The sequence below is a fragment of the Salminus brasiliensis genome, chromosome 23 (genome assembly GCF_030463535.1).
Source record: "Salminus brasiliensis chromosome 23, fSalBra1.hap2, whole genome shotgun sequence".
NCBI classification, from domain to species: domain Eukaryota; kingdom Metazoa; phylum Chordata; class Actinopteri; order Characiformes; family Bryconidae; genus Salminus; species Salminus brasiliensis.
This window is the reverse complement of record NC_132900.1, coordinates 24886456-24901074: the sequence shown is the minus strand read 5'-3', so window position 1 is coordinate 24901074 and position 14619 is coordinate 24886456. Positions and strand designations below refer to the sequence as shown.

Here is a 14619-nt window from a genome sequence, read left to right as displayed (position 1 = left end):
GGTGTGGTCAAATGTCAGAGACCAGCAGGTGTTAATATTTCTACTACTGCACTTCAGTTTACTCCATCATTTTCCACTGAAAATGGAACTGACAGAGCCAAGCTCAGAGAGCACCTCAAAGCTCCAGCAGATTTGAACAAGAACCTAAAATTCCCTGATTTATTTAAAAAATGGCATAAAATGAGCACTAAAACTATTTTAGTCAGAACTATTGATCACAGAATTCAATAATCAGGTTAGCTAAGCTGCTATGGCTGGGCTTTGAGTCAAGGCCCTTATCCCTCCCTGATTCAGGAGGTGGTGCAGCATGGCTGACCCTGGCTTTCTATGGAGGCATATGCAAAGATAAGAATTTTGTTGGATATTGACAGTTGATACTGAAGGTCTCCACGTTTTGCCCACATTTTGTATCACCCACATTTTGCTTATGTGTACATTTCTGTACGACACCAGGGCAGTAATATAGGCTTGAACAGATGGTACATCACAATAAATGAAATTGCAAATTATTACAAAAAAGTTTTTTGCTGATTTTGTAGTTTATTTAAAAACTGACAATGAAAGGAATCTGATTGAGGAAAAATATGTCCTTTTACAATATCAATTATTAACAACCATTACAAACAACACCTGCAACAGTTAATTATACCATATTAACAGTTTTTACATAGACTTTTTTGGGGTCGGGGTTGAATGGGGGTTGGGCAGGGCTTGGTTGGAGGAATGTATGTTTTTAAAACACAACAGAATATTTTTATAGCTAAACTTTTTAAAAGGGAAAAGTGCAAACAAATGGACAGACGGGTTTGACAGACAGTGCCAGGATTAAAGAAACAAGACAGATTATAAAAGACACAAAAAAAGAGAAACTAAAGATTTGAAACAGGAAATAAAAATAACAGAAATGTACTCTTTGAAAAATGCATATGTTTCACACGCCTGCTTGTATCTGTAGTCGTGTCGGAAAACATTGGTATAAAGTGCAGCTTCAAAAACGGGGTCAATTTTTGAGAGCTTTTCGTAAAATTTCTAATTCTCAAATTCCAAAAATTCCCAACATTTTTCCTGTATAGAAACGCAGGAAACACTTCACAGCCGGTCAACAGAAACAGTATGTACATTTATAATTTACGCATACACTCCACTCAGTCCACTCAGTCCAGCTCCAAAGCCATTGATTTATCGTAATTTTTTGCTCGGCTCCTGGTCGCTCTGTTCATCAGTGAAACACACGTCTACGTCGCTGTCCTCCTCCTCCTCTTCACTCTTCCTCCCAACCTCCTCCTCTTCCTCACCCTTTTTAACAGCACTGCCAGGGGCCGTGGTGTTGGTTCGCTGACCTGGATGCCTGGACTTCACGTGTCTTTCCAGGTCCCTCCTGCGCACCAGCACTTTTCCACAGTGGTCACACCGGTAGGGTGTGTTTCCTTCTGCATGCAGTCGGATGTGCTTGTTGAGGTTGCTCGGGTCACCAAAGGGCCGGAAGCACACGCGGCACTTGAGCGGCTTGTATCCAGTGTGCGTGCGCATGTGAATCTTCAGCCCATACTTGCGTGAGTAAAGCTTGCCACAGTACAGGCACAGGTGGCCCTTTTTGGGTTTGCCTGGGGTGCAGCCAGAGGCACGCACTGATGCCTCCAGGCCTCCTCGACCTTTCATTGCGTCCTCATCAGCCGTCACAGCAGTCGTCATCATCATCTCTGACAAGCGACGTTGAGCATGAGCAGCAACGAGATCCCGGTCAAGCCCTCCTCCAGCTGCTGCCGCCGCTGCCAGCTGGCCAAGGTCTGGCGCCAGTGAGGGCGCACCAGCCAGGTACGGGACGGCATCAGGGTAACGAAGCAGCCCACCCAGGTGCAGGCGAAGTGGGTAGCAGGGTGACCCATACAGCAGCTCGCCTCCGTAGACGGTGAATGGTACAAGTGGCATACCGCAGTCGCCACCCCCAAGTCCACCCACGCCGACCCCACTGCCCCCGGTGTACGATGACTTGCTGCCATCCAGCGATGAGGAGAAACGCTCAAAGGGCCCTGGTGGAGGGTACCGCGAGACTGGTGGGTGAGGAGGATGCGAGTGATGAGGCGGGTGGTGCGCCCGGCTCTCCACATGCTTGAAGGCGGACGACGGTGAAGACGTCATCATGGACGGTGTCACAATTGCTGTGGAGGCGCTTGTGGCATCGTCGTGGCTGAAGTGCGGCAGAAAGGGGAAGGCTCGTGCCACTGCGTTGCCCACAGGCTCATGGTGCCCGCCTTTGAGCGAGGGCTCCAGCAACGTGCGCCCGGGCCTCAGTTTCCCATCAGTCCTTGTGTCTCGGTCTCTGTCCCGATCTCGTTCTCGCTCTCCAACGCGGTCATCATCGCCGTCTCCTCGTGCAGACAGTGCGAGCTTGGAGAGTCCCGCGGGCCTGAAGGCCGAGCGAGCGCCTGGCTGGAAGCCCACGTGGTGCAGGAGCAGCAGCGAGGATGCCGGGGACGATGACGATGATGACGATGAAGAGTTCCCGTGCTGCCTGCCTGACGTCACGCTCATATCCAGTGCGCCGTCCTTTGTAGGGAAGGCTGGGGAGGCCGCAGGGCGGGCGCCGGGTTCTGGGCCTCCCGGAGTGTCCCCGGATTTGGGGGAGCGGTTGAGGGTCTCCGGGCCGCGGGCCTGTGCGCAGTGGAAGTGCACGTGCGCCTTCAAGGTGTTGGGGTAGCGGAACATCCTCCAGCAGTACCAGCAGATATAGCGCTCCTCACCTGGAGAGAGAGAGAGAGAGAGAGAGAGAGAGAGAGAGAGAGAGAGAGGTTAGCACTCATATACAGAAATGCACATGTTCAGACCCTCATCGCTCTAGTTTAGACCTTATACTGATTAAACACCAACTTCTAATGGGTTCTAGGTTCTAATACTCTCAAATAAAACGGACTAAATCAAACGTGTTGCGTCCTTTCGTTGCGTCGATTTTTTTTAAAGTCCGTCTCGGACCACACACACTTCCGTTCAGTTCATAAAAATCAAACCTAAAGTGTTATTATTATATAAAAATAATGATATAAAATAAAATATTACAGATAAATAATTAAAAAAGGAATGTGAGTCAGTTCGAAATGAAATTAGAGTGAGAGAATGAGCTGGTGTGAATGGGTTAGAGTGAGTGAGTGAATCAGAGACTGAGAGAGAGAGGGCGTTACAGTGAGCGGGTGAGTTGGGGAGTGAGTGAATGACTTGGAGAGAGAGCGAATCAGAGAGTGAGATAATGAGTTGGAGAGTAACAGAAGAGAGTGTAAGAGAGTGAGCAAATCAAAGTGAAGAAATGAGAGAGAATAAGTTGGAGAGTGAGAAAGTGAGTTTGAGAGTGATAGAGTGAGTTTGAGAGTGAGAGAGTGAGTTGGAGAGTGAGAAAGTGAGTTGGAGAGTGAGAGAGTGAGTTGGAGAGTGAGAAAGTGAGTTGGAGAGTGAGAGAATGAGTTGGAGAGTGAGAAAGTGAGTTGGAGAGTGAGAGAATGAGTTGGAGAGTGAGAGAGTGAGTTGGAGAGTGAGAGAGTGGCTGACTATTAAAAAAAAATTAACAAAATTTCTGATGCTCGTGCTGCTGCTGTGTTCAGGCAGCAGTTGTGTGTGTGTGTGTGTGTGTGTGTGTGTGTGTGTGTGTGTGTGTGTTTGTAATGCTGAACTGAAGGTTATTACTGCCATCCAAAAGAGCAAAAGCCAATAACCTCTCTCTCATCCCACACTTTCTCTCACTCTCTCTCTCTCTCTTTTTATTCTCTCTCAGAGTCTATCTCAGTCTCTCATAGTCTCTCTTAGTCTCTCTTTCAGCATCTCTCTCTCTCTCTCTCTCTCTCTCTCTCTCTCTCTCTCTCTCTCTCTGTCAGTGAGAGCAGCTGTTGCCTGAAATCGGGGGACAATGCTGCCGCGCGGCTCCATCTGTTGTGGTCGGAGGTCTGATAATAATCCCGCTATAAAAGTTCTTCTTTCAGTTCAGAACAAAGGCGGAGTGTTCCGGCTAATGGAGCGTGCGCACATCACCTCCACTAACATTTATTCACCGCTCAGCGCATGAATATGAATGACCGCGTGACATTTGTTAACCTCTGTAAGGCATCACAGACTGTTCATCACACACATACACACACACTCGATCGTCCGCTTTAACCCCCAATCTCACCGAGCGCGGCCACTAGGGACTGCGGAGCACATTAAAGGGGTTCATTAAGCGCGTTTACACGCTGTTAAAAACGCATTATCGGGAGTCTGATCTGAACAGGGTCGGTGTGGGGTTCAGGGGGTCAGCAAGAACCTGTGATCGGGTTTATTTGAGGAGTGAATCTGCGTTAATAAAAGGGCAGCTTTATTTACAGTGTGAGGATCAATACGCGCAGTTTAACTCCATATCACTGAAGCGAATCGATCAGGATTATTGTTTATCTCTGCATGTTTGGGTTCGGGAGCTAAGAGGCTTTAGCAGACTCGGATCTACGAACAGATTAATATACTAATCCGGATTTAATGCAGATTTGCTGTTGGTGCTGCTGGTGGCATCAAAAAACGTTTTTTGTCATGATGATGATGATTATTATTATAATTACTACTACTACTATAATAATCACAATAATAATGATTATTTTAATACATATAATACTAATGAAATATTAGTATTTGAATAAAATCGTATCATATGTTTAGCGTTCTAATATCCAGCACAGCTCCACTCAAAAATATTCCAATGAAATTTTAAAAATAACATTTAAAATGTCTTTGTAATTTATTCACCTTTAATCAGATGTTTTTTGATGATAAGATTTAAATTAAATACGTTTTTGTTACATTTATATTGGAAATTTTTTTTAAAATGGATTTAGCAACAGATTATTTCATGTTATTGTTCTGATTCTGGAGTTATGAGATATTAATATGCAATATAATATTTGATATATTATAATATTTAATGCCCCTGGGGTCTCAGAGTTTCTGTCAGATATTAGATATTAGATATATAAGATAAATCATATATATGTATAAATATATGGTATATAAATAAAAATATCAGTATATAAATAAAAATGAATAAAATTAGTTTGTTTATATAAAACCACTTAAAATCATAATTTAAACAGGTTCTATAATAAGCATAGGTAAGAAAAGCTTCTGTGAATTTGAACCCTTTTTTAGAATGTTCTACAACTATTTCCTCTACCACAAACAACCAGGCAAAAAAACAAAACAAAAAAACATACATGATCCCATGTATGATTATTGCCTTCACCCTAAAATGAAAGTACCAACAAAGGTTCAACAGTCATCCTTCTATTGGATCTTTATTGGGACCTTAAACCAAAAGAGCTTAAATCCATAATAGAAGTGGATCACTTTCAGCTCCCCAAAGAACCTTTCAACAGTTGCTGCTTTAAAGACATAATGCAGAGGAGAACTGCTCAATCAAGTGTTTGTATCATGTTTAGGGTCTGTACCTTGTGGATATACTTACAGCAATAGGTTCTAGATCAATTTATTTAAAGAGGCGTTAAAAAAGAAACATTAAAAGCTTTTTAACTAATCTAAAGAAACCCTCAATCGTAGGTTGCTTGAGTTTTCTTCTGTGGCATTGCTCCACAGAACCCTTGTTGGCAAATGTACTTGTGAAGTGAATGTAGTAGTTCTATGTATAGTGGGGAGTGCATGCTGCAAACGGTGGTACTGACCTTTCTCGTCGTGGGTAGGGGTGGCAGTGGTGGGTATGTGGTACCACTGTGCCAGGCTGGTGGAGTACCACACACTCAGCTCCTCCCCGGCCTGGACCTCCCTCAGCACGCGGTAGAATATCTGAGTAAGAGAGGTGGAGAAGAGCGAGCTGATTTAGCTGCACATGAAGAATCAATTCAGTCAGATTTGGTCAATCACTGTACATCAGCGGGTCTCACCTGTCCGCCAGGTAAGTCGGACACCGCCTCCAGGTTCTGTTCGTGGCTGTTTCTGGCCGCCCTGATCAGTCCGATCCACTCTGATACTGACCGGCCGCTCTCGTCTACGAGCTCCCCGCGGACAAGACGCACCTGCACAGAACAAATAATAAACATTAAACAGTGAACAACTACAAAACATCTGATTTAACACACAAGGTGAAATGGAACACAGTGTAAATCCCAAAACACTAAACAGCATAACACACAATAATCGTAATAAAGAAATAAAATAGTCTGGAATGTAAAACAAATGTGAACGCACCAAAAATGAGGATTAAACTGAAACTTGATTATAATAAACCAAATAACCAGAAACGTAGATCACACGAATCAATCCATTGCAATCATAATTAAACAATCACTTTAAAACGTGATTCGTGAGTCGTGATTGAGATTAAAATCGCTGCTAAAATTAAACAGTATTTAATCATTTCATTTTCTGGAATTTGATTGCCTGAAAAACACTTCCAGCGTTTCTCTTTTTTCTAGAACCCTTTTCTGTAAATGTGAGAGGAAGAGAACCTTGACGCCAAACCAATAAATGCTTTTCCTAGAACGTTTAGGAAACCTGTAGGAACATTGGTTTACTCATTTGTATTTGTATATAGTTAAATTTAAGAGAATTTAAACGGTCCACATTTTACCCATTGTTGTTTATTATGGTCTGCTAACTTTAAGCCAAAATGTGGTTTGAAGTCGTTTATATTTTACTTGTTGTTATTTTCGTTTTCATGCGTTTACTATTACTTTCCAAAATGTGAAAAAAAAACGAAACCGGTAAATGTTGTTGCTTTAATTGCAGCGTTTTTGTGTGTTCAAACCTGCCGGTGTCCCTTGAGGGTGATTATCTAAAAAGCGTGTTAATGTGTTTTTATTTGCCTCATTAAAGGTAAATAAATCAGCAGTAAATGCGCTTCAATTGGGTTTATATGATAAATGAATCTGAGTCCCAGCGCGTTTCTAATCTAATCTCATTAAATAGAAATTAAATTGTGTCCGCACCTGATGAGCTCGGAGGACCTCGGGAGCGGACACCCCCCCCCCCTTTCCACCCCTCCCCTCAGTCAAATGCGGACAAGCTCAGTTGGTGTTTAAATGAAGTAATAAGGACTAGATTAAGATGCACTTAAAAAAAAAAAAAAAATAACAGAAAGTGGATTAAAAACGTATTTCCATTTTCTTCGTTTTTATGCTGAGTTTAGATTCTCAATAGTTTATTTTTCTGTAGTTTGATTTGGACGTAATTTAGTTCTGCTCAGTTCGGACCTTTTTTTTAACGTTTCTAAATTTATTTCGGATAAAACGACCAAACGGATTTTAAGCAATTTGATGTTGCGTTACTGAAACTAAATTATGAATTAGAAAAAAAATAACGCGATTGGTGATCTGAACCCCCCTTCCCAAAGCAAAGACACATTTAGTAACCGTAATATTATAATTATTATTATTAGCAGTACTGTTGTTACTCTTATAATTTTTAGCGTTTTATAATATTCTGCAATAAAACTGTAAAGTACCTAAACTTTATGTATATATATCACTGTTGCTACAATGTTAATATTAATGCATAATATTCTTGAGAGAATTCTTGTAAATATTTAAAATTGCATTATTAGTAGTATTAATACCCGTTATAGTGCTGTTATTTTTAACGAAACAAAAAATAATAATTGTTATAATCCCACAAAATATCTCACAGCCTCACATATTGATATTAGCATTATTAATCACGGCTTATAAACTGAAGTCATTCCCATTAATTCATTGCAATCAGGTTTTAGAATTAAACTGATAACAAACAGGCTTCACTTTATGGTTGTACAGCGGTGAGTGTCTGATCATTATCACGGCAGTTATTATCATTATAATAATCTATGAATCTAATCTATAAGTGTAAATATGTCTGCTCCACAACTGCACCCCCCCCCCCACACACTCTACTCTACAGTATTAATTATGTAATAAATAAAATGACTGATATTAAATCATAGGGAGTGATATTACAGTCACTCTTAAAGCCCATATTAGTTACATTACTGTATTATTATCAACAAGTATGGTTATTACTGGTAATATAACAGATTAGATGTAATGAAGTGACCCCCTCCGAGTGAAGATGATGCATTTAGTGACCGTTAAACATTTATTTCTTACCACTACTAATAATAAAGTTAATAATAATAATACTTTAAAATATCTATATGTAACTGCCAAAATTTTTTTAAAGAATACATGATTTAAAAACAAACGAACAATTACAATCTTTAAAACCACTACTTTAAAAAGCTGTTGGTGCTGTCGATATAATTATAATTAATTATACCTCATGTAATTATTTTACGTCTTTGCATGAATGTATTACAGCAATAGAGCTATATTAATTAGAATAGAAATGAGCAAAATTGAAATACAATTGGCATAAAATATTGAACTCCTCACTATCAGCAACACTGGTATTGCATTGGTGTATTGTATGATTGTTATAGCTTTGAGAGTTACAGTAATTAAATCGCTGTAATCATTATAATATTATTAGTGATGCTGTGAATAACAATAATACTTATCATTAAGTATTTTGTACTTAATAATATACTTACTAACTGTTTTTATTATTATTATTGTTTTTCTCAGATCAAATTAAAACATTTTAGGTTAGACCTTTTTCTAACATTATTTTTTATTTTTGTTATTAATAAAACAGTAATGTTTATTGTGGATATATTGCGGGTATAAGTATGTTGATATTGAAATCTACAGCTGCTGTAAAACTGTATTTAAATGCTTTAAAAGCTGTATTAACTATTATTAATATTGTTGTTTTTGTTCATTTATTAGTATTAGTATAGTATTATTTTAACAGTTTTAACTGGTATGAGTTTATCAAATTTATCAAGTGTAAAAGCAGTTGTAGTATCGTTACTGTAATTATGGTAATTGTAACTAAAATACTACTACTACTACTACTACTAATAATAATAATAATAATAATAATAATAATGCTAATAATGAATACTACAGTAATTTTACTATTTGTAATGTTCATCTCGTGCAGTTATAAGCATGATAGATCTAGATTATTAATAAAAACGAGGATAATCAGCCCCGTGTGTAAAAGTTAGTGTACCTTCTTCTTGGCGCCCTCCTCGCGCCTGTCAGAGGCGAAGCGACCCAGTCTGAAGATTCCCGGGAAAGGGCCGAAGCGCAGCCCCGCCGCGAGCGCGCAGTCCGCCACCACGCACACACACACCGGGGGAGAGCAGGGCGCCAGCATCACACACACTCTCACACACACAGTACTCACACACTCAGAGAGAGAGAGAGAGACAGGGAGAGAGAGAAAGGGTGATAGCAGCTTCAGACTCCGCCTGTAGAATGACGCACGAGACACAGAGAGAGCTGCTTTTTTAACGGAACGCGCGCGCGCGCGCACGCACGCACACACACACACACACATAGTGTGGCCACAAGACAAGAGGGACTGGTTAGACCCCTTACACACACATGGACACTCTCTCACACCCATACAAATTCACACACTCTCAGTCTCTCTCTCTCTCTCTCTCTCTCTCTCTCTCTCTCTCTCTCTCTCTCTCTCTCTAAGGCCAGTTCAGGTTTGTGCACAGGTGTGAAAGATAAAGACGTAGATAAATCATTCGTAGCATTTTTGTTACAACTGAAGCAAAATTAATCCGGTTTATTACGTCACAGATTTTATTAACTCTTAAACACTGAATATAAATAAAACATTTTAACCACATCAGCGCACGCGCGTTCTGCTTCTCTCTTCCTCTCTCGGTCTATCTTTAATTTCTCTTTCTCTTCTGTCTTTCTCTCTCTCTCTCTCTCTCTCTCTCTCTCTCTCTCTCTCTCTTACTCTTATTTCGCTCTCTATACATACCCTATATATCCAAATGTTTGGGGACACCTCTTCTAATGAATGCATTCAGCTACTTTAACTCGATGCTTGTCTAGTCCCTGTAGAGAAGTACTGCCAATAGAATAGGACTCTCTGGAGAGGATAAACATGAACCCTGTCTAATGCCAGACGTGGGCTAGAGGAGGATACAGCCCCCCAGCATTGAGCTGTGGAGTAGTGGATTGGTGTTCTCTGGAAAGGTGGTTGGTGCTCCATCCAGTACTTTTGGGATGTGGTGACAATCAGCCAACATCCTGATCTCACTAAAGCTCTTGTTGCTGAATGCAAACAATTCCTTACAGCAATGCTCCAAAATCTAGTAGAAATCATTTTTCTCTGAACAGTAGAGATAGTTACTTCAACACAAGCAGGATGAACTCTTTTAATACCCTCAATTTTAGAAGAAACAATAAACAAAGCAGGTGTCCCAATACTTTTCTTCTTCTCTCTCTGTCTCTCTATTCCTCTATACATATATAGTCTCAATTTTCTTTTTTATTTTTGTCCTGCTCTTTTTCTCTTTTTCTCATGTACTGATTACTGAATTATTAATGAATGAACGAATTGATTGATTCATTAATTAACTATTTAATTAATGTTTCTCTGTAACAAATGATTTTTTTAACACATATGTGAATAGCAAAATAATGAAGGAAAGAAAATGTGTGTACATGTGAAAATGTGAACTGTTAATGTTGGATCTCTCTCTACTCTCTCTCTCTTTCTCTCTCTTTCTAATGACCCGTTAGTGGACAATAGGGGCCCTGTGACCTCCCCACCTCCCCGTCCCCAAAAATCTAATTTGTCAGAGGTGCAGAAAGGCCTGGAGAGAGAGTGAGCTGCGGAGGGAACATTAATCCTCAGCAGGAGCTTTTCTCCTCCGGACAGCTCCGAGATTTTAACTGACACACTCACACACACACACACTGCATAATTCCACCATAAATCCTCTGCGTGCATTGTTTCCTCTTTGGAAATCAGGGGCTGCTTTAAACACGCTCGTCTGAAGAGGCTTTGAGCTCCGGTCGCCCCCCTCACTCTTCCAGAGCTTTTGTTTGGAGATGTTTAAATGAAAGGAGCTGGAGTTTTGGGGGGACTTGTTAACTGCTATTCAGGGTCGGCGTGTGCCGGACAGGTACTCAACAGGAGAACCACCCAAAACACCCCTAATCTCCTTCTCCTCTCTCCTGAGGTAGAAGACTTCATCCACACCACTTTTCTCTTCTCTACCACTCCTCTGAACTTTATCTTCACCACTCCTCTCTTCTGAGGAAGAGGATCTCATACCACTCCTCTGGACCTCAATTTCTCTTCTCTCCTGAAGTAGAGAACCTCATCTCTACGACTACTTCAGACCTCATCTGTATTACTTCTTGCTCCTGAGGTAGAAGGATCTCATCTCCATCAATCATTTGGACCTCATCCTCACCGCTTTCTCTCCTGAGTTGGAGGACCTCATCTCCACCACTTTCTCTACTGAGTTAGAGGACCTCATCTCCACCACTTTCTCTCCTGAGTTAAAAGACCTTTTCTCCAACATTTTCTCTCCTGAGTTAGAGGACCTCATCTTCAACATTTTCTCTCCTGAGTTAGAGGACCTCATCTCCACCACTTTCTCAAATGAATTAGAGGACCTCATCTCCACCACGTTCTCTCCTGAGTTAGAGGATCTCATCTCCAACATTTTCTCTCCTGAGTTAGAAGATCTCATCTCCAACATGTTCTCTCCTGAGTTAGAGGATCTCATCTCCAACATTTTCTCTCCTGAGTTAGAGGATTTCATCTCCAACATTTTCTCTCCTGAGTTAGAGGACCTCATCTTCACCACTTTCTCTCCTGAGTTAGAGGACCTCATAGTCACCACTTTCTCTCATGAGTTAGAGGATCTCATTTCCAACATTTTCTCTCCTGAGTTAGAGGACCCTTATCTTCACCACTTTCTCTCCTGAGTTAGAGGACCTAATTGTCACCACTTTCTCTCATGAGTTAGAGGACCTCATCTTCAGCAGTCCTCTGAACCTCATCTACATCACCTCTTCTTTGCTGAGTTGGAGGAACTCATCTTTATTACTCTTCTCTTTTTAGGCAGCGGACTTAATCTCCACCACTCTTCATCAGTACACATCTTACCCAGCACTCCTGTCTCTCTAAATCAGTATTCAATAAATATAATTTATTTGTTTATTTGTTCATTCTATCTCTCTCTCTCTCTCTACATACACACATATATATATATATATATATATATATATATATATATATATATATATATATATATATATGAGATATATGTATATCTGCCTCTCTATCTACCTATTGATTATTAATATATTAATTTATCATTTTTAGTTGTTTATTTGTTTATTACATTTTCTGATTCTGATTATCTATTGTTTATTTAACCATTTATTTATCTGTTTGTTTGAACAATTTTGTCTAAATTTGGAAAAAAGGTTATAATATATATTTTGTTTATGTATTTATCTCTTTTTCACCTGACCTTCTTCATTCCTTCTCCACTCTCTCAGAAAGTTCTTCTCCAGAACGGAACATTAAAACCCTGATTATTTACTTTACTTTATTGAGATCAGCCTGGTCTGGTGGCTCTGCTGGTATTGATTGTGGCCACTGGCTTTAAAACACTTGAGCTGACCCCTAAGTGTCTGACCAGAGGATTAGAGAGATAAACAAATGTTTTTGGGTCATGAATCCAAACCGTGAGCTTGTCCTGGTCACCTCTGGTCAGTCTGAGTGGCTGGATGTTAGCTGGGGTCTTTTTTGCCCCACTGCTTGGTTCTCAGCCCTCTCTTGCCCTCTTAATGAGTGAAAGAAGCGTGAAGGACACGCAAAGTCTGTGCTGAATAGGTGTGTGTAAAAGGCCCGGCTGTGCGCTGGGTTATTTATTAATGTTGCCATTTGTGACTGGTTCCCATCCTAAAGCTCAATAGCGGCCAAACACACCAGCCGGGCTCATTCCCAACCCTGTCCCAGAGGAACACACACACTGAATTAAAATGTGGGTGATAAAAAAGAATGCTTCTTCCTTTCTAATCTGAAAGGGGAAAAACACCAGCAACAAAACACATCCTGAAAAAACTACACTGCCATCAGACAAAATGCTGCTGTAACACAACCTTCAACAAACACTGGACGTTTTAACACAACACTGAGTTATAGCACTGCACATTAGAATACCACCCTATACAAAAGAGTATAACAAACCTATAAATTATAACAACCCTATAAGTAAGAACAGCCCTGTACATTATAACACAACACTGTGGGTTGTAACACAATATTAGGTTATAACACAGCCTTGTAAGTTATAACACAACCCTATACATTATAACAGCCCTGTACATTATAACGCAACACTGTGGGTTGTAACACAATATTAGGTTATAACACAGCCTTGTAAGTTATAACACAACCCTATACATTATAACAGCCCTGGGAGTTATAACACAACATTGTCAGTATTAACACAATCCTGTAATTTATAACAACCCTATATGTTATAACAGCCCTGTGAGTTATAACACAACATTGTTAGTAATAACACAATCCTGTAATTTATAGCAACCCTATATGTTATAAGAGCCCTGGGAGTTATAACACAACATTGTCAGTATTAACACAATCCTGTAATTTATAACAACCCTATATGTTATAACAGCCCTGTGAGTTATAACACAGTATTGTTAGTAATAACACAATCCGGTACGTTATAACAACCCTATATGTTAAAACAGCCCTGCGAGTTATAACACAACCCTATACATTATAACAGCCCTGGGAGTTATAACACAACCTTGTCTGTAATAACACAATCCTGTAATTTTTTATGAACCCTATAGGTTAAAACAGCCCTGGGAGTTGTAACACAACCCTATAAGTTATAACAACATTGTGAGTTATAACACAGCATTTTAAGATATAACATCCCTATGAGTTATAACGCAATAACGTACACTATGACACAACATCTTAAGTTAAAATAAAAAAGTTATGACCAGGTAATAACAGAACACTGTGGGTTATAATGCGCGATGATTGATTATAACAGTGTAATGATGCTGCAGCTTCAGTGAATACACAGCTCTGTGTTTTAATGCTGGAGCTGAACGTTGCTGTAACACTGCCTGTCAGTGTAGCAGCGCAGCGGCGCAGTGTACTTTGCAGTGCGTGTGTGTGCTGAGAAAAAAAGGGCTGGAAAAAGCTGCCAGTGTGGAAGTGAAGAGCAGTGTTTGGAGCAAATGGGATGGAAAATTAAATGAAATCAAACAGCTTGAACGGCCACATTGTCCACCTCTCCTCCTGGTTAAATAGCACATTAATTACATGCTAGCACTTTTTATTTAGGGGGGACGATATTGAGGAGCGTTTCGGAGCTGCTTTAATGGACTGCACAGCAGAACAGAAGAACAGACTGAGAGGAGCTGCTTCTGGACTCGCTTTTCTCCGAACCTGAAGCCCTCGCCTCTGTTTTGAGTGTGTTATTTAACAGGTTGCACGATAATGAAGCGTGAATGTAGGGGGACAACAAGTGTGTAAAGAGCTACAGTTTGGAGGGGCAATGTCCCACCAGGGAGCTCCATTCATCTGTCCAAAGAGCTCCGGAGTGCCAGGGTTCACCTCTCTATCCACTCAGTCACAAAGAGAGACCCCTTAAGACCTACCAGAAAGAGGGAACTTCTGTTTTTACCCCTTTTATATATTTACCACCCCTTTCTCTGAGTTTAGAGGGGGGAACAT

General features: G+C 40.5%; 1 protein-coding gene across 1 annotated transcript; it reads right to left on the bottom strand.

The window, feature by feature from the left end:
• Positions 1-1104: 1104 nt before the first annotated feature.
• prdm13 (PR domain containing 13) lies at positions 1105-9219 on the bottom strand. The gene is made up of 4 exons (XM_072669221.1): positions 9073-9219; positions 5907-6038; positions 5688-5808; positions 1105-2741 (listed from the first exon to the last, which is right to left on the bottom strand). The coding sequence occupies exons 1-4, from the start codon at positions 9217-9219 to the stop codon at positions 1180-1182; spliced, it is 1962 nt and encodes a 653-aa protein (XP_072525322.1). The 3' UTR covers positions 1105-1179.
• Positions 9220-14619: the final 5400 nt, after the last annotated feature.